The 22,503-nt window shown below is 47.3% G+C and overlaps 1 protein-coding gene across 1 annotated transcript in view; it reads right to left on the bottom strand.

Moving 5' to 3' along the window:
* Positions 1 to 22,503, bottom strand: part of CSMD2 (CUB and Sushi multiple domains 2) — a gene marked incomplete at both ends in the record, with an annotated part of 300,879 nt that overhangs the window by 90,449 nt on the left and 187,927 nt on the right. The window contains 11 exons of the mRNA XM_082329451.1: positions 1,439 to 1,565; positions 2,891 to 3,082; positions 3,468 to 3,624; positions 5,296 to 5,465; positions 9,415 to 9,603; positions 11,792 to 12,007; positions 17,975 to 18,091; positions 18,316 to 18,504; positions 18,910 to 19,097; positions 19,818 to 19,956; positions 21,486 to 21,680. Coding sequence (XP_082185577.1) covers positions 1,439 to 1,565; positions 2,891 to 3,082; positions 3,468 to 3,624; positions 5,296 to 5,465; positions 9,415 to 9,603; positions 11,792 to 12,007; positions 17,975 to 18,091; positions 18,316 to 18,504; positions 18,910 to 19,097; positions 19,818 to 19,956; positions 21,486 to 21,680 — 1,879 coding nt within the window. The remainder of the gene's footprint in view (positions 1 to 1,438; positions 1,566 to 2,890; positions 3,083 to 3,467; positions 3,625 to 5,295; positions 5,466 to 9,414; positions 9,604 to 11,791; positions 12,008 to 17,974; positions 18,092 to 18,315; positions 18,505 to 18,909; positions 19,098 to 19,817; positions 19,957 to 21,485; positions 21,681 to 22,503) is intronic.

Raw genomic sequence — 22,503 nt, 5'->3', positions numbered from 1 at the left:
CAGCATAAATCCATTGACTAAAAGCACCACAGAGCTCAACACGATTAACAGTCTCTGCTGAAGAGAGGATGAGTGCTGGTGCAACAAGGAAGCTACGGTGAAGATGAAAGGGCACTGACAACAAAGGAGCGCAGGACTGGAACAGCAACAGGTCTCGGGTCAGCACAGAAGCAGGGCTGATGCACCAGCTAACGAGCACCAGAAATAATGACGGGAGACCGTGGGAGAAGAGGATTATTGTTGAACAGACCTTATCATCTATGTTTCTCCCCCTCAAGTCCCATCATTTAGCAAAAACATTGCTTGCCAATATACTTCAGTCTTCTGTTGAAGATGGCTTTAGCCAGACTGAAACGTGTAGGTGCACACAGAGTACTGAAACAGCTTGCTAGGGCTTGGGCAAACGTCAGCATGGGAGCAGCGGTTAAGCAGCAGGGATCACAGATGAAGTATCACAGAGCAGGAAACTGCTTGGATTCTGCTGGTGACCGCACTGACTTTACGAGCCAAATGTTCTCAATACCATGCTTACCCAACTGCCAAATTCACATAACTTACAAACAAATTACATTTCAAACTGCCACTTTCATAGAATCACAGAATCAACAGAACAATAAGAGAAGTCAGAGGAGCAGGAGGAGAAAACAGTCTCGGGTCTCTGTACAGACCAGATGTTTAGAAACCATCTTGAGTCTTTTCCTTCAGGAGGATAATTACGTTGTATGTGTTCTATTTATTATTAAAACAATAAAACAATGCAATTAGAAGATGAAGGCTAAGTGCTGTGGCCTCAGCTTTCCAGCTGTCCACTCACACCTGGGGACCGTCACACCTGACTGTTCGTTCTCGCAAACGGAACGTGGCAGAGCTCATCCCCTTCAGCGTTCATTTACCCTGGCAGCATGCAGGGGAGATGAACCAAACCCATAATTGCCTTCCCTTTATCCCTTCCTGGGATGTGATCTTCCAAGCAGTTTTATATACACATCCTCAGCTTAGGATTACATCACTTGGACATACATTAAACTGTTGGGAAATTCAACACTAATCTGGTGGAAAAGGTTTGTTTCTGAACACATCCCATTAAGGAAAGGGGTGAAAAGCACTTACGTTGTACACGCCTGTAAAAGCTGTTGGAGGTTATTTTAATACAGTAATACCACAGGCAGCAATAGCAAATAATCTGGCTTCACCACCCCTGGCACAATAGCTGTTACGGGCACAGGCCATACAGGGCTAAAAAGCTTCAGAGAAAGGAGAAGCGACGCTGCTTCTGTCCAACCTGGCAAGGAGATAAACCGCCTTTGTTCCTTCATTTGGGACTCTCGAAGTGACAGGGCATTCTCTCTACCTGCCTTACATAATTACTGATCTACTTCTGGAAAAATAAGCCGTACGTTGAAAGAAAAACGAGCTACAATAACCTGGCTCAACTCACCCTATCGTGCAACCAGCTTCTGCCTCTATTGTCCAAATACAATTCAGATTATGATCGTAGGGTGTTGGGTAGCCAGGAGACAGTATCCGTCCTGACGACTCTCCTTTGATAGTACCCCCACACTCAGCTGAAAGAAACATATGGGTTAGTGAGAAGATTCATGACATATTACGGTTCTTACTTGGCAACAATGCAAATCTCATCCTACGAATACAACAGGGAGTATTTCTTGCCATTTAAAGAGATTCTTAAAGCCTACAAAACAAAGATAAAGAGAGTCATTTAATTCAGCTAGAAGACTGAGTTATCAGAATAACTCTGCACTTGTGTGCACATCCCTAACGCCCGACATGCTGTCAAAGCTCCCCTCCACCTTTCTGACTCCGCAGTGAATAAAGGCAGAGCCTGCCAGCATCCTGCTTCACCCGATTCACACACGTGGGGTGAAAGGGCTCAATTCTTCTGCCTGTATCTGCAAAAACTCTTAACGATTCATCAACGTGGTAAAATGAAGAAGCCAACGTACGTATGGATCTGCTAAATGAACCTCAAAAGAACGTGAGGATTTTGAATACATTTTCATAATGTATCCATTAAAATTCTGTAAGTTTCCACGTGCTCACAGACACGACCATTCGTATGTAATCTATGTATAGCAAATAGGGTAAACGTTAAGATGATGCATAAATCACAGAAATTTGTCTTTTTACTTCAATAATCGAGGCTAAAATTCGGCAGAGAGTTACCGCATAAAGAATAGTCCTAATTCATGGGAGAATACAGACTGCCAATGTCTGAGCACATCACTTACAACCATGAAAGCAGCCTTCTGGTTGTTGAGATCTCTCAGACGACTAAGTCTGTAAGAACTTCACCATGTCCTGGAAACACTGGCTAATTATGAAGTTGTCAAGTAACAGACCAACAGCACCTCACTTAGATACACAAAACTTTGTATCAGAATTTTCCAAGCAAGAAGATATCCTTCTGGAGCGCTACAGGTAGCTAAAAAAAGACTGAGGGAATTAAAATGTCCGATGATCTGGAATCAGATCTCATGCAGCTCTCAAATAAACATGACTTTGAATTGCCAAATGTCTGGACACACGTTGATGTCTGCCATTATCAGAAAGTGCTGTTCTGTTTAACACATCCAAGGGAAAGGACAAGGACTGGAAAAGCAGTAGTCTCCTTGCAGTGAAGCAAGAAACCTTGTCAAATCTGTGCTCAGAGCACAGTGTTTCATGTTAAGACTGCTTGTAGACGTTTTGCAGAAACCAGCGCTCTCAGTCTGAAGATGCCTTACATAGTATCCTTGTCACGGCCTTCATTAACGTAGATGAGTTAGTTAATGTCATATGTCTTAGCAAAGGAGGAAGAAAGGGCATTCAGTGCAATGCCCACAAGCAAAGTACTTGTAAGAGGACGTTTCAAAAGCAAGAGTTGTCTCACCTACACAGGTTGGCAGGGGTTGATCCCAAGCTCTCCGCTCCCCCGTCAGGCAGACCAGCACCCTGCTGCCTCGCAGGGTGTAGCCAGGGTCACAGCTAAAGGATACAGAGCTGCCAGCAAAGTGTCCCTCATCATGGACCTTGTAGCCAAACTGTGGGATGCCAGGGTCCTCGCATTTAATGAGTTCAAAACCTGGAGCAGGAGAAATGGCATCTGTTTTCATCAGATATTTAACAGCCAGCAGATACTAATACAAGATCATGTTAATATTTTCTTCTTAAAATCATTTGCTGGAGAGAAAAAGCACCATATTGCAAATTAGTAATTTTTAAATTAATATTTGAACGAGATCCCAGAAATCTGGTATCTCAGCTTCGATCCAAAGTTTCTGTATCACCGCTGCCTCATTCACAACAGAAAAGGTTTGCCGGCATAATCATCTCCCCCACGCCAGCTCCACTTAAGACTACAAGATCTTTATGGAAAGGAGTGTTTCCTTGGCCATGCAACTGCAACACAAATACACACCGTTACACCTCAGATTCCCACCTCACAAGCGTACGGGCCCAAGACTTACTAGAAAACTGCAGCTCAAAGCCTTTACTCGTGTTCTCGCTGTTGGTGATAAACTCAAGCCACATGCTGCTGGAAGTGCTGTTTATGCTGGTGCCGAGCATTTCCGAGCGGCTAAAGGAGCCCAGCAGGCGCGCAGAGCTATTGCTGCCATCGTAGACCTGGGAGGAACAAGAAGCACATACTGGAAAACATTTTGTTTGCTACTTCAGGGACCAAACCATCCACGAGTGCAAGCAGGGACAAGCTCCTTTGAAGCCACTGAAATCATCCCAACTAAGAGTCTGACTTGACCAGCCCTCACGACGCTGCTCATTGGAGGAGCAGGACTCATACCCTGGAGGATCCGCATCCTCCTCCTTACACCTAAGCGTATACTGCACTCAGGGCTGTGTTTTCTGAACTAAGCTCTCTTTCCAAAGGTGCAGCACAGCTACTGGGAAAAACATTTTCTCCCTACAGTGATTCACAGATGTGCCTTGACCCTGCTTTTATTTAAGAAAAACACAAATGGTTTTTTTCTTTCTTTTAGATAGCATGATTCTCTATGAGGATAAAGGGCAACTTCTCACTAGTGGAGATTGATAGTAACTTTCCTCAGGAGCAGATGAGAAGTTGATGACAAACCTGTTGAGAGAACATCATTTCTTTCACAACAAGTATATTCTTTGCATTAGCTGCAAATCTCTCTCTCTTTCCCATCATTTGTGAGCTGAAAATATGTGGATTACACCTATCTCACAGTGCAGAAGTACGGCACTTAAATCAGGACAGAGTTCTCTGGGAAGATGGCTTAGCACAGCAGCACACATCTCATATTAATGCCTCCTACAAAACCATTTCTTTGTGGTTAATAGAAACTCAGCCTGGATTTGTCTCCTTCCTTGGAGTCCTGAAACTTGTAAATGCAGATTAATCTAAGACTGACTATAGGAATGCTGAAGAGCTCGAGTCTGGAGTTCTGCATTTAAATAAACCCCTTTTTGGGACAAATGAGCCTTGATTTCTTAAAAAACAGAAAAATAATGCTAAGAACCTCACACCTCCTCATGTGTTAACAGTTCCCCCTGTACAGCTATGCAGATAAGAACTGAAGTCTAGCTACAAAGGAAGAACCTCCGGCATTCCAACAAATCTCTCAGTCTCAGGGAAGACTTCACAGCAGAAGGTGCACTGATACGGCAAAGATATCTACATTTTTAATGGATACAGAATTTGTTTCCGCAGCCATCTGCAGACTGAAGCCTCAAATAACCAGCTAGGCTGAAGTGCAAAGGACATTCACTATCGCCTTAGTGCTGCTGCCAGAGACTGCTAAGAGCCGGTGAAGTTCAGAGGTGCCGATTCCTTAAAATTACACAATATGTTTTTACGCGCAGCAAACTGATGCACAGCAGTGACCCAGGCTGATCAGACAGCGTCCCTGGGCTAGAAGATATCGTTCCACAGATGCATCACGTCTTGTGTCTTGCTCTAACCTTAGAGGAGATACACACAGACAATATTCTAGCCCAGCTGCCCTGCGTGAAGCTCACTCTGGTCCGTGGGAATCTTGCTGCTCTCTTCCCCACGGCCGTGCCCGTCACCTAACGACACGGCAGTGACTAAGGGTTACAGCAGCCCTATGAAGGGCTTTTTGGGGGATGTCAGTCCAATTCCTAGTATGAGACTCTTCCAGAGATTACCACTGCACTGTCAGCACTGCCTGGGCAGCATTCTCCAGAGATTAGTCTCAGCTAACTCCATTAAAATTTTAGAACATCGCTTCCCTTTCAGATCTTGCTCTCACCAGCAGCACGGTAGTGCTTCATGGCCAGAGACAGAAGAATTACCTTGAGGACATCTCCTGCCTCCAGTTCAAAAGTCCTGGCTTTCAGCTGGATCCCCTTTCCTGGCTGGGTCTGGATGGAGTAGATGCACTCATGGTTGTTGTTATAGTTTATCGGATAGTTGGGGGACAGCAGAACGCCTTGAGTTCCAGTTACAGACGAACCACATTCAGCTATATAAAGACACAAAACCACATTTTAATAACCACATGTATATTCTAGCCATACAACACATGCAGGTGATTCCTCCAAACGGCCACAGATGCTCACTCCTTCCTATACCCATCTGCTACCACATCCAAGTGCAGTCAGCAAACAAAGCAGTACTTAATAGCACTTGTATCATCATTAAACCTCAGGTGCCTTACAAGAGAGATTAATACCCTCTCCTTATACGGACAGGGAAACCGAGTCACAGAAAGTTGGCTGGGCCTGTGCTTATGTTCCTTCTTGACTAACAAACCAGAAGGAAAATAAAAAAATATTATTAGATTGAAATATTTAAAGTCTTTTCCATATTTATACAAAGCTCATCATACACCTCTATATAGTATACAAAAATCATGGTATTCATTCAACAGTGAACACAGCACGCCACTGACTGCTGGTACCAATGTGTTGCAAGCGCCAGAGCTCTTTGTGCAGAACGATACGCTTAGTGAAACTTCCAAATAATTACAAATGATAAAGCTATGCCTGAATTTCAAAATCTTCCCCAAAATAATTTCCTGAAAGCTAAGAGGGCAAAAGTTGACCTTATTTGTTGTTAATGCTGCCCTCAGCTCTCCAGTTCATCATTTGACAGTATTTTAAAAGACCTCTTGTCCCTTGCTCCCTGCATTTTTTTTCTTCCCAGCTTTGCAGCTGACAATTACATCCATTCCCATTAGAAAAAGAGAAAACCAGAGATTCTTCTGCCCCTCAGTTTCTGAAAACTAGCTCAAATTTACATCTGTTTCCTCCCACCAGGTCACTCAGCGAACCACAGCGGGCTCAGGCTCTTCCGTGGCACAGGCACAAGTGACCCTCCTTGCTCAGGAGACAAGGGGCTGGGGACAGAGCAGATGCCGAGGTGGGAATCCCCACACCCCTCTTGCTCCGGGAACTGGAAGGGCAGGGGTAGTTAATGTTACTGCAATTGTTTCCCTCTTCCCTGAGATGGGTTTACGTCCTGTGACAGATTATAAACGGCCATGATTTTAGAAAGAAGGAAATAAGGAAGGAAGGAAAGAAAGAGTCCTTTCCCTGCTGTTACTCACTCCGACCTGCAGTCCGTCGCTGTTCCACTACACCCTTCTAGTAAGGCTTCTCTGCTCCTTCACCACACCTGCTTCCTTTTCTACTCTGCATAGTGTGAACAGCATTTGATTTTGAGCCAAATTTGAATTTAGAAGATTTGTGTGACTCAAAACTTGGCAGAATGACCTTCTCTAGAGAAGAGGATGGTTGCTTTGGAGGTTTGACCTATCTTGGATGTCCGGAGATCACAGTCTAATGCTTCTGGAAAATAGCAACAACCATCCTTCACCTCTGTATTTTATGTATTTTAATGGTAAGCTTTTAAGGACACAATCTCTCGCCCATACGAACGTGCCACAGTGAGGACAGCAGGACTGCTCCGGGCATGTCTTCACTACATGAAGTAGTGAACACTCAAGTGCATCTGAGTGCAAGATGCAGTACTACTGTGAGAGCACCGAGCTCCACCAGAGCTCACGGGACAACGTGAAAATGAGCTCTTACCTGCTGTTATCACCGGGAGGAAGCAGAAGTCCACAACACTCACATACAGCTTGAGGGCCCTCTTGCAAAATGGCATCCAAAGGATGTCCTCCTTGGAGGACGCCTGCTGTCAGCAGTTGCTGCCTTGTCTGAGTGCCTGATTTCAGCTAGGACCACTGCAGCCTGTTTGCTACATATATATATACACACACACACAATCCCTCAACGCATGTAAATCTGCCTTGCAACCACCACGTGTTTAGGATTTTTCGTTACTCCCTGATTAGCTCCCACATGAGCAAACCGTGGTTGTTTTCTCGGCCTATTTACCCTGAAAGATTTTCAGCTGTAAAACACTGGCTCCCTGTTCCTTGGAGTCCTGGTGTTTTGCATGCACGGCTGGGGAGAGTCACTCCAACTTGCCCTGAAAACAGCTTTTCTCATTAGCTAGCTCTGCCTCGTCTCCACAGGTCCTTCACAGCACACAAAGTTGCTGGCGCTGAGCGAAACCATCACGGCGCACGTGCAGCTTTCTGCACTGACTCTGCCACCTCTCCTGGTCCTCCACAAAGTATAGGGTTAAGTAAGGAAGCAGCAGCAGATACACCGAGAGGAGGACCTCTGGAGGCGACTTTCTCCTCCTCTCTTGCCACGCGTGAAAAGCGGGACGTTCACGTTAGCACAGATTACGCAGGGATGATGCTGGAGTCATCACCGCTTGGGATCTGGTCTGAAGCAGCAGTCGGTGGGGAGCGTTCCTACCCTGGAGAGGGGTTGGCCAAAGGAACAAATCACTCGTTTCTCTCCAGACCCATCTCTAGAACAGGACTTGAATACAAAGTGCCTGGGTTGTCTGCCAAAACCAATTAAATCTCCTGTGATCTTAATGGGTAAGTCTCCAACATCCATCTATATCCAGGGCGAGCACGCAGATCAGCGTGTGCAGAGGGGACGTTGTGGACAAAGCTGTCACCCTGCCGCCAGAGCTCTGTGCACATCACCAGGCAGTGAATTTGCCCCATTATTATAAACCCAACACGCTAATTCAAAGCCAGCTGCAGTAGGGAATTGGCAAATGGAAGCCAGCGCATCCACTTAGTGATGACGTCTGAGGATCAAGTTTAAAGCTTTGTTATGATTCTTTTTGATTTCTATTCCCCTGATTAGCTTTCTCTGCAACCTGATTATTATTCATGCCCTGAAGAGGCTGCTTGTCACAGCAGGATGATGCAACCCTGTGACCTAAGCATTAAGCAGTGCTGGGAAACGCATTCAGCATGACACGACTCAACAGACTGAGAAAGCAGACTGGCTCTTGCTGGGATGCTCTCTTTGCAATGGCCCGCAAAGGTCACTAACACAGACCAGGAAAATCTACCTAGCAGGCTTTGCCCGAGTGGCAACAGGTAAGAGATCTGGTCTGCCTGATCTGAATGACTCCTTCATGGCTCTGGCTGAGAGCACTCAATAGTTTCCCACTTAGTAAATTGTACAAAAAAAAAAAAAAAAAAAAAAAGTTAAATCTTTCTGCAAAGGCACAAAGCATCCTGCTCCCTTTCTGCTTTCTTGCCGTAGCACATTGCTACTTTTGCCCTTTTATGCCAACCCTTGCGCTTGGAGGGTACTGTGGGCTGGGCAGGGGGTGCTCTGCAGACCTTGCCAGACGAGACTGTCTGTAGCCCATCTGCATCAGGGCCGACAGCCAGAGGCTAGCTCAGTGTTGCAGATGGATTTTTCCTCTCCTCTATCCTTAGATTTATTTATTAGTATAAATAATGACTGGAGGGGTTGCAAAAAGGACTTGCAATGGTTAGGAGGTGAGAAAGGGAAACGTGGAAGGTGCAAGAAACCTCTGGAGGATAAGGAAAAGGTAAAAGCCAGGAGTTTCCCAGAGACATCCATACTAACGTGGAACTTGCATTGCCTAAGATCACCCACCCAGAAGCAGCTTTCACATCTGGACTATTAAGTTTTACAACAACCTGATTCAAAGGGAGGATGGCCTTAAAACCATGCCGTTTTACAGAAACTATCCCAAAAGAGATGACAGATCTCCCCCGGCTCGCAATTCATTTCCTCGTACAGTCGCTGGGGCTCGACCGCAGCACTGTGGACGGGCTGCAGAGGCAGAGGGCTTCTGCTGCCGTGTGTGACCCCGCCTGCCACGCGCTCGGCGTGCTCCAACCTGGGAGAGGACCGCAGCCCTTCTGCCCGTCCCTCCTGTCCCCACACACAGTTGCAGGGCTGAAAGCTGATTCCAGCTCCCTCTCCCCCATCCCTGCACCAACCCCGCTGCGAGCTGAAAGATGCCATCCTGGGGGATGCCACCCATCCCTGCCCACCGAAACAATCCAGCACAGTGTAACCAACCAAGCAAAATGAAAGCACATGACCACCTACCAACACACCTTGGCAGAGGCGAACTCCACACACGCCGTCTCCCCCCGAGGCAGGTGATGCGGGATGCGCCCTCCAGCCGGTAGCCGGGAAAGCAGGAAAAGGTGAGGACATCCCCCACTCCGAACTGCAGGCCCTTTCTGATGCTGTAGGCTGGGACCTCTGGCTCGTCACAGGGCTCCAAATCATATTCTACAGGAGACAAAAGGACATTTACGGAACGGCAGGGTGACACCTCGTACTCCCCAGTGAGGGTACCCCGGTCCCTGAACAGGAGGATGAGGAGGGAGCTCCGAGTTTCGATCCAGCCACAGCGAAGCTCTGCAAAGGAAGCGTCCATGCGAGACGCGCGTCCCGTTTGAGCCACGAAGACCAACTTGGGTTTCACTCCCAGTACGCAGCCCCCACGGTGTTGCCAGGATCTCGATTTAAACCAACTCAAAATACAACAGGTCCCATTTTCTGCCCCTGTTGTCAGACAAACAAGAAAGTGACATCAGTGGTGACAAAACACGATGGAAATTTCTCATTCTCCCTCTGGTTTACTCAAATGAAGATGAATTGATCCGGATGGGATTTCTGCTGCCTCTACATTACTAATCCTGAAAATGAATGAACGCAGCATCCTGCTTGGGGAATGCAAGAGACCGTTTAAGCTGCTGCTAACTGAAAGGTCATGTAGCATTATGGCTAATAGCCAAATGTATGTCTTTGACCACAAAACATTTTGAAGGAAACCTGTTTGAGGGTTATTTTTTGAAAATAACAAACTTGCAAAGTACAAAGTATGTACGTATATATCTAAAGGAAGCTAAAAAAATAACTGACTCCCATTTTCATTTTCCAAGAAAGGAAATAAGTCCCCAAACGCATTAAAAATAATAGTTATAATTAGATAATTTGAGGCAATTTTTTTTAAGGCAAAATGCCATTTTTCCCCCATCAAGATGAACGTTAATTGGAAACTTTCTGACTAGTTTCCACGGAGCATCATATGCAAATCCCTGACTTCAGAGGCCAGAACAAAGGTATCGGAAACCAGTTCTCTCAGTGCAGCAGGTTTAACTGCCTCTATGGCAACAGCTCTGTCCGTCAAAGACGGCGAGCACATCAGCACCGAGCTCCACAATAAAAACGGTCATTTCTCTTCTACAGCAGCAGGCTGAATCTGCAGCTGTTGCCCTCAGGACTAAAAGGTATGCTGAGGTACAGAAAAGAACAGCAGCAATACGATAAGCTTTTGTCCGGTAACTGATTGTTTTACAGAACGGCTTGTCGGGGCACTCAGGCAGTAAAGATTACATTTTCTGAAACGTGTGCGCGGGCAAGCACTTCGGCAGTCATTTGTAGGACTTTGGGTTAAAGGACACAGCTAAACACCTTGCGCGCTTCAACCAGAGATTACCCATGCAAAGCGGTTATTTACAGGCGTGATGACCTGTTCTGCATAGGCAAACGTGCCCTTTCTTTGAGTCTCTCTACAAGAGCACCATGCACACGCTACTCTTCATCGACAACTTCTGAAAATCTGGAATTTCATTTGAAGAAACCAGCATTTTGTATAATCACCAACAGTTGCAGCCTGCAACAGAAGTGGCTTGGTTGGGGAAGCGCAGGGCTGGACTGGCTTACTGGAAATGCCCAGGGCAGAAGCTGTCTCGCCCAGCCAGATCTTCACCGGCACAGCAGGGCGAGAAGGGTTGCTGCAGTCAGCAAAATCCTGCATCCCTCGATGCCCTGTTACATGCCCCAGGAGATCTGCTTTCATCTGTTATTACAGCAGGTCAATTAGAGGAAGCCCAGCGAGGGAAAACACTGTCTCCAGTTCCCCAGCAATGCCAGCGGGCTCACAGAAACGTGGCCTGGGCTGCACGTGGCATGTGTTACATCTAGGACAGGCTGAAGCCAGCTGCAGAGGCTGGGTCACTGGATGAGCATCCAAGTGGAGCAATGAACCAGAGCAAAAAAGAGAGACCAGAAGGACAATGGGAGTGACCAGCTCTGCCTTGCTCCTTATCCAAGAAGTCCAGATTGCTCAACGTTGCCTTCCAAAAGATCCCATCTGTCCCAGCTTCCCATGTTGGAAATGGAAATGCTGTACCTACTGCAGTGATTTTCCTCTGATAAACAGAAGGAAGGCATCTGGAAGAAAGACGGATAAGCAAACCCCAAGAAAATGCAAGCTGAAGCTCCATAAACAGAGCAGAAAAGACGACCACGTGAGGAGGGAGAAGGCAACAAACATTGACTGGGGTAATAAGAGGAGTGACTGTCAGTGACCCAAATCACGTGCACTGCATCAACAGAAAATTGTTCCCAAGAGCTGCAGAAAAATGGGAAGGAAAGGGCAAGAATGAAGTCTTTGTCCACCTCTTCTTACCTGAGAAGGTGATGTTGAAACCCTCATAGGACATGGAGAAGTCTGAGATGAAGCGAATTTGAGCAGAGAAGTTTCCGAAGAGCCCTGCACTAAGCGGGGCAGGGAGCCGAGAGCCCGTCAGTTGCTTCAGCGGCTGAGCAAAGCTGGTATTTTCAGTGATGAGGAGGTAGTCGTGGCCATTCTCCAAGTGGAAGGTATGAAAGGTGAAGAACACACCTGCAGGGGAGGAAAAACAGAGATGGCTTCAGCCAGCAGCATTCATACGGCACCCCTTCATCCCAGAGCCAAAGCCCCTCTGCTCTCCCCGAGATGACACCGGTATTGATTCCCTGTTTCCCAGCAAAGACCAGCCCAACTGAGAAGAAAAAGCGCATTGAAAATAAAGGAAATAGATGTAAAAAGTAAAACAAGGGTACGGTACGAGGCCCAGAACAGAGAAAGGCAGTTAAAATCTTCGATCCCTGTGCCTTTGTAACACGGGAACAGAGACGACACGGGCTCGCTCGAGGGATGCTCGAGCCGCAGAAAGGACAGAGCCTGGCAGCTTAGAGGAGAATTTTATTTTAAAAGTGTTGACCTTTAGATGGGGAGCAAGAACAGCAAAAGCTGTAGTTGTGAGGACTTGAAAACAACAAAACCAAGTTATGTTCTGGAAAGAATTCATACCTAGAAAAATAGGACTTAAGCCAAGTATCAAGGTCAGAGAGGCTTTTCCAGAAGATAAAGTATGCCAGCAGTGTGACTGCAGAGACGCCGTACGCTTTCCTTTGACAGGACTGAATGCTGGTCCCCGGAGGCTGGAGGACAACGGGAGAGATGACGCACGGACAAACCTCTTTCCTCAGCCGTACGTGGCTCGTACGCCGGCCACGTGCACCTCCCAAGCGCGCGCTCTGTCGTGCGGCCACGCTCCCTGCCAGCGGCACCGCGGTGTGGCCAGCAGCACCCCAGCACCTTGCTGCAGGGCCCAGCCCAGCCCCGTCCTGCTGGGAGGGGGCTGCTGCTGTCCCTTCCCTGCCGGTGACCCGCTCCCCGGACCTGCTGTCCCCTCCGCGGCTCGCGGCGGGGAGCGCGCGTGCAGCCATTGCGGATTTTGGCAGGGCAGGCAGAGTCAGGGGGGTTAGCCCCGGTCTTGCCAGCCGTAGCAGATCTTAGAAGCTAAGAGAAACCTACACTTTTATCCACGTTATACTGACAAAAATAAAAACCACAACAGATCCAGCTACAGAAAGACCAGACAAACACAGGAAAACTATTTTGTCTCTTCTTCCAAATTCAGTTTCAACAATTTGAAACATCTCGGTGAGAAGGCTGTGACCTTGCTGCATTTGTAAATGAACACGGAAGGAGTAATGGATTAGTTAAAGTACCCTTCACACCTACAGACACAAAATAGTAAATACTTCAGGCTTTTGCAAAAGCCTCCAGCTAGGTGATTTTTCATGCTGGAATTCAAACACAATTAGAAACATTCTCTGGAAAATAAGTCCATCTTTGAAAAACAAAAAATGGCAGCGACGGCTTTCAGAGAGCAAAGCCAGGCAGGATCTCATATCAGAAACCCTGTCACACTACCGTCACACGAAGTTAGCAAGCTAAAGCGATGCCTAGCAATAAAAAAGCCTCTTTGCATTTATATGGCTTCTTTCATCCAAAGATCTTCGCACACCTTCTGAGCACCACGGGGCAGGCGCCCGAGCCCCCGCTCACGCTGCATTGGGCTTTACACTCCTCACAACCCCACTGCACTCGACAGCGCTGTTTGCAGGGAAACAGGCTCCTCCATGCAAACACAAGTGCTGTAACCTGGCCTTCATTAGTCACAGTTAGATCCCTACCTCCTGGCTCGCACCAGGAGCGCCCAGTGGCACGACCAAGCGACTTCATTTAAGCCAACGATTAACAGCACAGAGACTGCCAGCCTGGCGAGACCCAAGGGCTGTCTTGCTCTGCGTCCCATCTCTGCCAAAGTACAGCATCAGCTGATTCAAAAGCAAGCACAGGAAAACTGTAAATAAGGATCAGAGGAATAATCTCCTCCTTGCTCCCCATTCCCCATTAATTTCTGGAGATCAGGATGAGACCAACCTAGAGATTGATTAAAGCTCTGGAGCATGAGATTTAATACCCATCCCAACAGCTTTTCGTCAGCATCAAATGGTAAGTCTGAATATTCCATTTATCCCTGTGTCTATCCAATTTCTTTTTGAAGGTTTACTGCTCACATGCAAGCAGTTTCCTTCCAAGAAATGAAGGACAGAGAGGTTGGTAACCAATACAAAGCCCTTCCCACAGAAATCACTGGATTGGGAAGAAGCAGGGCTCACAGGGTCATCTCAGCTGCCCATCTTCACCCCTGCCACGCAGCTCATTGCGCCTTGCCAACCTTTGCTGGCCCAGGCAGAAGTATTTGTGCGACTCACTGCTTAGTGATGCTCGAAAGGGGACTCGACTTTGACAACTCCTTCCTTATACCCAGGTAAATATTACATGGAGCCTGGCAGAAAACGTTCAGTTCTACTGTTCCCCCTGAGAACTCCACAAAAGTAGGAAATGTCTAGCAGTTTCCAAATGTTTATTATTCTTACCAGCAGTATAGTCAATTGAAAACAGATATGACCTGTTTTGGCCCGAAAACTTGGTGAGACGCAGTAAATACAAAATGTTTTCCCTGTTTATCAACTGACAGCAAATTTATACCCTTGCCTTTACAAACCCCAATCTAAGGACCAGAAATAATATCACTCCACCAAGATCAACACACCACCAGAGAAACAAAAGCACAATGCAGTCCCCAGAACGGGGAGGACAGCCCCCGGCTCCAGGGCTTTTAAGGCAACAACTCCAATCGCAGAGCACGAGGCCTCTCCAGCAGCAGAGCCAGTTAAGGGCTGCGTAACTGCAGCCACAAGGGCTAATTACAAACTCATTTTAAGGGATTTGTGACTCTGATTAAACCTTTGCTTTGGTCTGAAATTTACTGTGGCACAAAATGTCTCTGCAAATGCAGGTTGTGGGTTTTTTTTTTCCATTCTCTGTAAAAGAAACAGCAAAACAAATTATAGGGAAAAGAAATCACTTTGAAGTTCTCAGATTAAAAATAACAGTCTCTCTTTAAGCATTTAAATACCTTTAAAATTAAGCTGCTTTTAAACTCAAATTGTACAACTCGTGAGTCCACAAAGTAAATCAGTGTCTGCAGTCACATAAAAATAACTATTATAACAACCAACTTGTTTCAATTAGGGGACTCGTGTGCTGGCCACGTGCGAGATGCTCATCAAGATCCGGGAGCGAATAACTTGAGACCGGCTTTTACAACGCAGATCGTCCCTGCTCGGTCACGGCTTGGCAGGGATCGGGCCGGTGGACTGGGAGGCACAAGCCCAAACCCTCTTCTGTTTCAGGGGAGCTGAAAGACTCCGCCGGCCTGGGACAGCAGCAGCGCTGCGAGCCCAAGCAGCAAGGCGTTAGTAGAAGCGGGTGTGGGAAACGTAAAACCAGAACAAGAAAAATCAGGTACAATCAGGCAAACACTTAAGTCATGTAAATATATCCCCTGCTCGCAGCAGAACTCTTACAGCTTCTGGGTTTAGCAAGTGCCAAATTTACCCGTGATCGCTGATGCGCCCAGTGGCCTCCAGGAACAGGGAGCCGAAAGCAAGGACAAAGCACAGAGAGAAGACTCTGCGCTGCGAGCGCGCTGCTGATGAAGTCAGCGGGAACGGGGTTCAGTTACGGCTTTTTTTAAAGCCTGTTCTGCTCTCCAGGGACTAAATTCCTTCCACTTCAGCGGCTACTGCTCTGACTTAGGATCACACTGTTTCCCTGCTCTTTACTGAAGAATGAGAAGAAACGTTGTGGGAATGCTGAAAGGAGCTGGGAGAAGCTTGTTGCAATGCATTACACAGCAGTTTAACACAGCAACAGCTGGGAAAGTAGATCGCTAAGAAAGACAGAATATTGTTGCAAGAGAAAGGATGCGTACCTATGCGTATGTATGTGTATGCGCACTCCCACCAACACAGCCCAGCGTTTAAATACATTTCAACATCGTCCACAAAACATCAGAGAAAGGACATCTATCTTTGTTTGTCTCCTCCTTTCACTGCGCTGGTAAATAAACCACTGGCCTGAACTACAGGGACAGGGAAGGAGAGGTTTTCCTGACATGTAACCTGGCTACGTGCCAGCTTATTGTAACTGTACAACGTCCTCTATCTATCCTCTCCTCTCCCCCTGACCTCTAACTGGATTTGGAGATTCCTGCATCCAAGCAGCTGCCCGGGTGAAGCTTTCCTAGCCCAGAAAGCTCCACAAACGCAAGAGGGGCGATTCTGCCTGGGGGCGAAGCACGGCCGCGGCAGCCGCCCTGCAGAAGGGCACCTGCGCAAGGGGGGGGCCCAGCCCGTGCCGCAGTTTATTTCTGACGAGCTCCTGGAGAACAACCTTGAAGGAAGGATACCAGCAGTGGGCAAGGAGAGGGATGAAAATATCAAACAAAACACAGCATGAACATGCCCCTTTCATTGGTATAGAGGAGTCTCCTTTTCTCAGGATCTTATCCTCACCTTTCCAGCACAACCTGATAGGTAAGAAGGGCTGAAACTCTTGTCAAAGGCCTGGAGACCTATACATTTTCACTACAACTAGCTGGACTTACAGAGCAGCTCACAGTTTGATTTTCTAATATTCATCACCTGCAGCTAATGCTAGAATTTCCAAAGAAACTCATAGGATTCAGACCGTGAAAGCCAGGACCAGTTTTCCAGAGAGCTCAATATCCAGCTTCTCCTAGTGTGACAAACATGGTCCGGTTCAAGACGGTCAGATCCAGGGCTGAATTCTTTGGATGATCCAGAACTGCACCCCACTGAACTGCTGCAAGCGATGTGCTGTTTCCTGTACTGCTGAACTGGCCAAGGCAGGGCCTTTTACAGGACAGGGGACAAACAGCCCTAGACTTGGGCAGACGTACCTCCACTCCTTGAAAATGCACCATGTTTTTTCAAGCCTTGCTTAGCTCGGTCAGAAGACTTTCTTCTGATGTTGGCATAAAAGCGCACAGGCCGTCAGAGTTGCACTTTGTCATATGAAAGAGTGTCAGTTTGCTGTGCTGTGCTTAGCTTAGCTCCAGGATAATGCAGTGTCTCATCGGAGAGCCGAATCCAAGGCAGAGTGGATTAATGAAGAGTGGATTGCTGCTACTCAACAGAATACTTTTCACAGCATGGGATGGTTCCCCTTAATGCACTGTGCTGTTCATTGACAAGTTTATTTGCTGTAATACAAATGGTATTTGCAAAACTGGCTCATGATAGCTCCCGTCGTGCTGATATCTGGTACGATGAGACAGTTATACAAGAGCGCATGAAGTTACATAAAGGGTTTATACCCTTTGTGCTTACGCCAGGCAGATACTGCCTGGATCAGGAGAAACCACCTCCCACCCTTGTACATAAAACTCGCTCTCTAATCGTCAATAATACATTTTCTTGAAATTTTCCTCCAAGACAAAAGATTTGCCTGTGCTGCACAGGAGATTGGACTAAATAGATCTGCACTTTGCACTTTGCCTCTATGCTGGCAATACTCCTAGCTAGCGGGGAAATGAGAGTTGCAGAACTAGGACAGAGCTGGGAACTGAGAGCCTGAGTTCTGTCCTATGTCTGGAAATGATTTACTACCACCTCTCCATCTGTAAAATGTTACACAGATAGTGATCCAGCACTGCAAAGAAAAATAAGGCCGAAAGTACTATTGAGTACCAAGTTTTACTGCAGTGGTGTCAGTGGCAGCTTGCCCTCCCTCCATGTGACATTACTAGCAATACCAGGTATCCAAAGACCAGCTACCTTGCCAAAGGATACCGCCACAAAGGTCTGAAACCAAAGGTAACGCCTGGTGCAGGCTCTCAGATCTGGGGGTTTGATATGGGCCCATCTTTCCCTCTTAATCCTCTCACCTTAAAGGGATTAAGAAACGTGACACCAAAAACCTCTGCATCTTGTCCACAGACAGTATTTGAGCGGTGGCAAGAATGGCAACGGGCCAAGCCCATGGGTACCCACCATCACCGCCTTGGAGACAAACTCTTGGCTTACACAGGGAGCACTTGCCTCCCCCATTGACCACCATCCTCCAGTCCATCTCTAAAACCACTCTAAGCTAAAGGTTTCTCACCTTTTCCATGTGATGTCTCTATTGTCCACGTGCAGTTCAAGTTATTGGGATAAAAATCAGGGAAGCCCGGGGATAAGATGGTACCGCTGGAACCACGAATGTAACCTCCACAGAGAGCTAAAAAAAAAAAGAGAGAAAGCATTGAAGAATTCAAAACCCGTCATCAGCTGGAAGAATATCAGTTCTTCTGAATGTCAAAGCAAAGCCCAACCCATCAAAATCAAACAAAACACACAGATCGAATGTCATGGCGAACTTCACAATTGCTGCTTTGCTTTTGCAGTAGATCTGCAATGAAGCGTTTGCCATCTCCTGCAGATGTTATCTTCTGCGCTCCTTACCCTCGCAGCTGGGCAGTGGCCGGCTCCACTGGAAGTTCGGCTCGCACTCCAGGGCTTCGCTGTCACTCAGGGTGTAGCCTGAATCGCAGCTGAACGTCACCAGTGCTCCCACGTAGAAATCGTTCCCATGACGCTGGCCGTTTACCGGGATCCCCGGATCCAGGCAATGGTCTGACTGGAGCTTCACAGCTGTGGCAAACAAAACCACTCGGGTCAGACCACTCAGCGGCTGCAGAGCCTGCTGCAAGGGGCAGTGATGAGCCTGGGGGAAAGTTCAGCTCTTCTATGAGCTCATTCAAAGTCCTACCAATTATCCCCAAAGTAAGAGGACAAAACGGACAGAGGAACTCAACTCTGCCTCCTAAAATCAATAATATTCTGCAGATGCTAAAGCTAGAAGTTTTTTTTTAACTCTAAACAACCAAGATGGTCAAAAAGCAGAAGCTGCTGCTTCACTTGCAGTAGCTTCACATTCTCCAATCACTGTAAGGGTGCTAACTGCCTGGCAAAGGGGAGAAGCGAGTCCAATGGGCCTCTGATTGAGTCCATTGTGCTGCTGGAGAGCGCGTAATTACATGAATAACTTGCACTCACTTTCATATCGGATCTGAAAGCCTATGTCAGAGTGGCTTTTGTCAGTGGTGAAGAGGAGGTAGAGGTAGTTGCTGGTGCTGATGAGGAACTGGGGCACCTGAGTCCCATCATAGACACCTATCAACGGCGAAGAATAGGAACGTCCATCTCGCACTTCCAGGGTGTCATAATTCACCTCTGTCTTAAATCTGAAAGGGATACAGGAATATGTCTGTGAAAAACCAGCACGGCTAATTTTTCCTTATTGCAATCCTGAATGTGCTCTAATGACTAGAAGGCAGCAGAGGCCGTGAGGAAATACGTGGGTCTGTTCCTACTGCCTGACCTTCAGCTGGCTGAGAACACGTCCTTCCCTTCCTACGCGGTTTGGTTTCTTTCTGATCCTTCACCCGCTTCATCTGCTGACACCAAACAGTCTTTGCAGCAACAAGCATCTTATGCCGCATGAACAATCACTTCTCAGACATACAGACCCAGGTTCAAGAAAGCGGAGCCCTCCTCAAAATGTGAAATCCAGGGCAAGTCAAGAGACTCTGCGCACCCGAGTCAGGGCAAGATTCTCACCGCTGCTCCTCCCCGGCAGGCTGAGCACGTGGGAGCTCAGCCTCCAAAAACGTGTCCTACGTGTGTCTAAAATAGCACTGCAAATTAGCAGGAGTTAGTCAAAACAAGAGGGGGAAAATCACCATTTTCCACCTTTTCTTCTTGAATGTTAGGTGAATTTTAATGCCTTGTCAGGAGTTAATTAAAAAAAAGAAAAAAAAAAAGAGAGAAAGAGAACACTCGCTGCCAAACACGGTGCTGAGCAGTTTGTTCCCTTTTCCTCCGGGGGCGGCTACAGCTCAGCACTGCTGGGACCACCCAAAACAACCGCGAAGAGGAAACTTTTGCAAAGTCCGGGGGAGCACCTGTCAAACGTGATCTTGATGGGGTAGCCCGGCTGGGCCTCTATGACCCACGCGCAGCTCAGGGAGTCCTTGTAGAAGCCAGGCCAGCCAGGGGACAGGATGGTTCCGCTGGGCGACGTCAAGTGGCCCCCGCATGGCGCTGGGGACAAGGAAAATGACACAATTCAGGTGAAGAGCACCACGGAAGGTGCGGCACGATCGGACGCACCCCTCCCTGCCAGGCAGTATCGTCCTGCCATGCAATAGCTTTCATGCATTATTGTTCCTCACACGTTAAAAATAATCAGAACCAGACGAAATAACAGTAGCTGGTAAGGAATTGCATTTTCAGCTTCAACTGAAGATGTAGCAGCCTGCTACTGTACCTGTGGGAGTCAGCAGCCTGACCTTGTGCAGCGGCTCTAAGGGGACAGGGTACAATAATAATTATTAGATATAAAAGCAGAGAAAACTGCAAGGTCAGTTTGCATTTCAATAGCTGCAGGTGCCAGAAAATCTTTCATATCTGTGGTAATTGAGTCATGTCTTTTCTACCACAAGGGACATCGCAAGACTATGGCATTTATTCCACATTGTGGTCCCTTGTGCCATCAGCAGAAGCGGAAGGCATATTATTATCTTTTCTGGAAAAAGGACACCGGATCTGATGGACCAGAGGTACAAAATCCTATAGCCCTAAATAACTGCAATGTATTATCCTCTAAAAAAATCAAACGGGACAGAAAAGTGTGTCTGTTCCTGTGAGTTTGTGTTCCCCTGCTCAGCACTTGGCAGGGTTCATCACCAGGTATTTCTTCATGCCCCGCTGAGTTAAGTCACTGGTGCTGGTCACGCACGTCTCGCACGGCAGCGTGACCACGTTACTGCCAGCTGAGTCCTTGTGGACCAAGGGGACCCTGCTCCTCCAGAGCAGCCGCTGAAGCACCAACCCAGGGCCAACCGTGGCACGAGCTCTGCGCAAGGGCTACAAAAAGTCACACTTGAGATGACCTTAAAGACCTACGTACGTCTGGGCCTAAAACCTTCGCTGCTGATCTGAAGGACGCCAGATGAAAGTCAATTGATCTCAACCGGATCCTAACTAATTATTTTTGAACAAGAGGCTCCTTTCTGTCCCAAAGCTACGTAATTTCCCATCAGGACTTCTATCCACCTTTCAACTCTTTTTTTAGGTCTCTTTCTTTCCCATTGATTTTTTACTTCTAGTCATCAGTAAATCAAAGCCTTTTATTATTGTTATTAGAAACACACCTGTGATAACAAGAACTGAGCTAATAAAAATGATCCCCATCGTTCATTTCACAAAACATTAGAAAACAGACTGAGTTCAGCGCTGGGCGATTACTGGACTGGCACTTCCTCCTAAGCGAACTCCTCTGTGCAGACAACGCCTTCCAGAGCTACGTAAAATCATGGCCATAACTGAGAAGCTGAGGGTTAGAACTGAAGTCCAATAGTCCTTCAGCTCTCAACAACAAATGCCTCTGCCCAAATGATGGCAAAAGGCCCCCCACAAGGTCCGCACTGCATACCTTCGCTATGGGTTACCTGACCGGGACCCTGACCGACAGGGCCGTTCTCCTTTTCCCTGAAAGGCTGCAAACACCAGGGGATCATTCTCCCTCCCGGGAGCACGCCCAGACTAGTAGGAAAGATGGTAAAATTTACCTTCACATCTGAGCACTGCGTTGTTCCAGACCACGTTCCCTTCCTTCAAGATGCAGGTGATGGTTTCTGAGCCATGGGTCCTGATGAAGCCCTCATCGCAAAGGAAGGACACGGAGCTGCCAAGCTGGAGGCTGTCACCAAATCGCTTTCCGTTCACAGGCACGCCAGGGTCAGGGCATTCGTTATGCCTAAATGCTAAGAGGGAAAGATAAGAGAATAGTGAGCAACTTGTTTCCCCCACCTCTGTCCGATTCAAAAATAAGTATGTTGGACCACAAGCTTAGAAATTAAACAGTAGTTTCACGTCTTTCCTATGGAGACAATAGCACTTGATCTTGCCCCTGGACAGCGGACTCTCTTCACAGGGAAGACCAAACAGCACAGACTTGAATTTGGCCCACTATCATCCCAGCAAAGCTACTGTGTTCTGCACAGACGAGTCAGCCTGTGCCAGAAACCGCGTCACCACCTCTTCCCTACACTGCGAGGACACCCAAGCGTGCGTTCCCACCGTTCAACTTTTCATCTAGTTGAAGTGGCTCACACTTCTCTGTTCCCTGTCCCTCCTGCAAGTGTTCATTTGCAACCTGAGAGAGGAAGGATGAGATTAAAACCATTTGCATCCAAGAGGTGCTGAGATACAGGGGCCAGAAAAGAGTCTGCAGAACCAAATTATCTTCCTAGCGATCTTTCAGCTATAAAAATGCACAAATACTCAAAACAGAGAAAGATTTTTAAAAACTCTAAAGACCACAGCGCGTGCATCTGCACAGAGGGGACGTAAGTTAACTGTTAATGAGAAAAAAAAAGAAAGCTTTAAGGCCCTGTGGTTAAAAGTAAGGGTCCTCTCAGCACGTCCTGTGATTGACTGCCACATAGTCCCCGACCTTACTTGCCATCGTTACTAGGATAAAAGGAAGGACACACAGCAATTACCTTTCCAGGTGTTGCAAAGTTGCATGTGGAATTGCACAGACCCATAGCTCTGTTTAAAGGCCTGCCCTTTTCCAGGAGTTAA

Source organism: Platalea leucorodia (genome assembly GCF_965183815.1).
Source record: "Platalea leucorodia genome assembly, chromosome: 18".
In the NCBI taxonomy this organism is placed as follows: domain Eukaryota; kingdom Metazoa; phylum Chordata; class Aves; order Pelecaniformes; family Threskiornithidae; genus Platalea; species Platalea leucorodia.
This window is presented reverse-complemented; position numbering and strand designations above follow the sequence as displayed.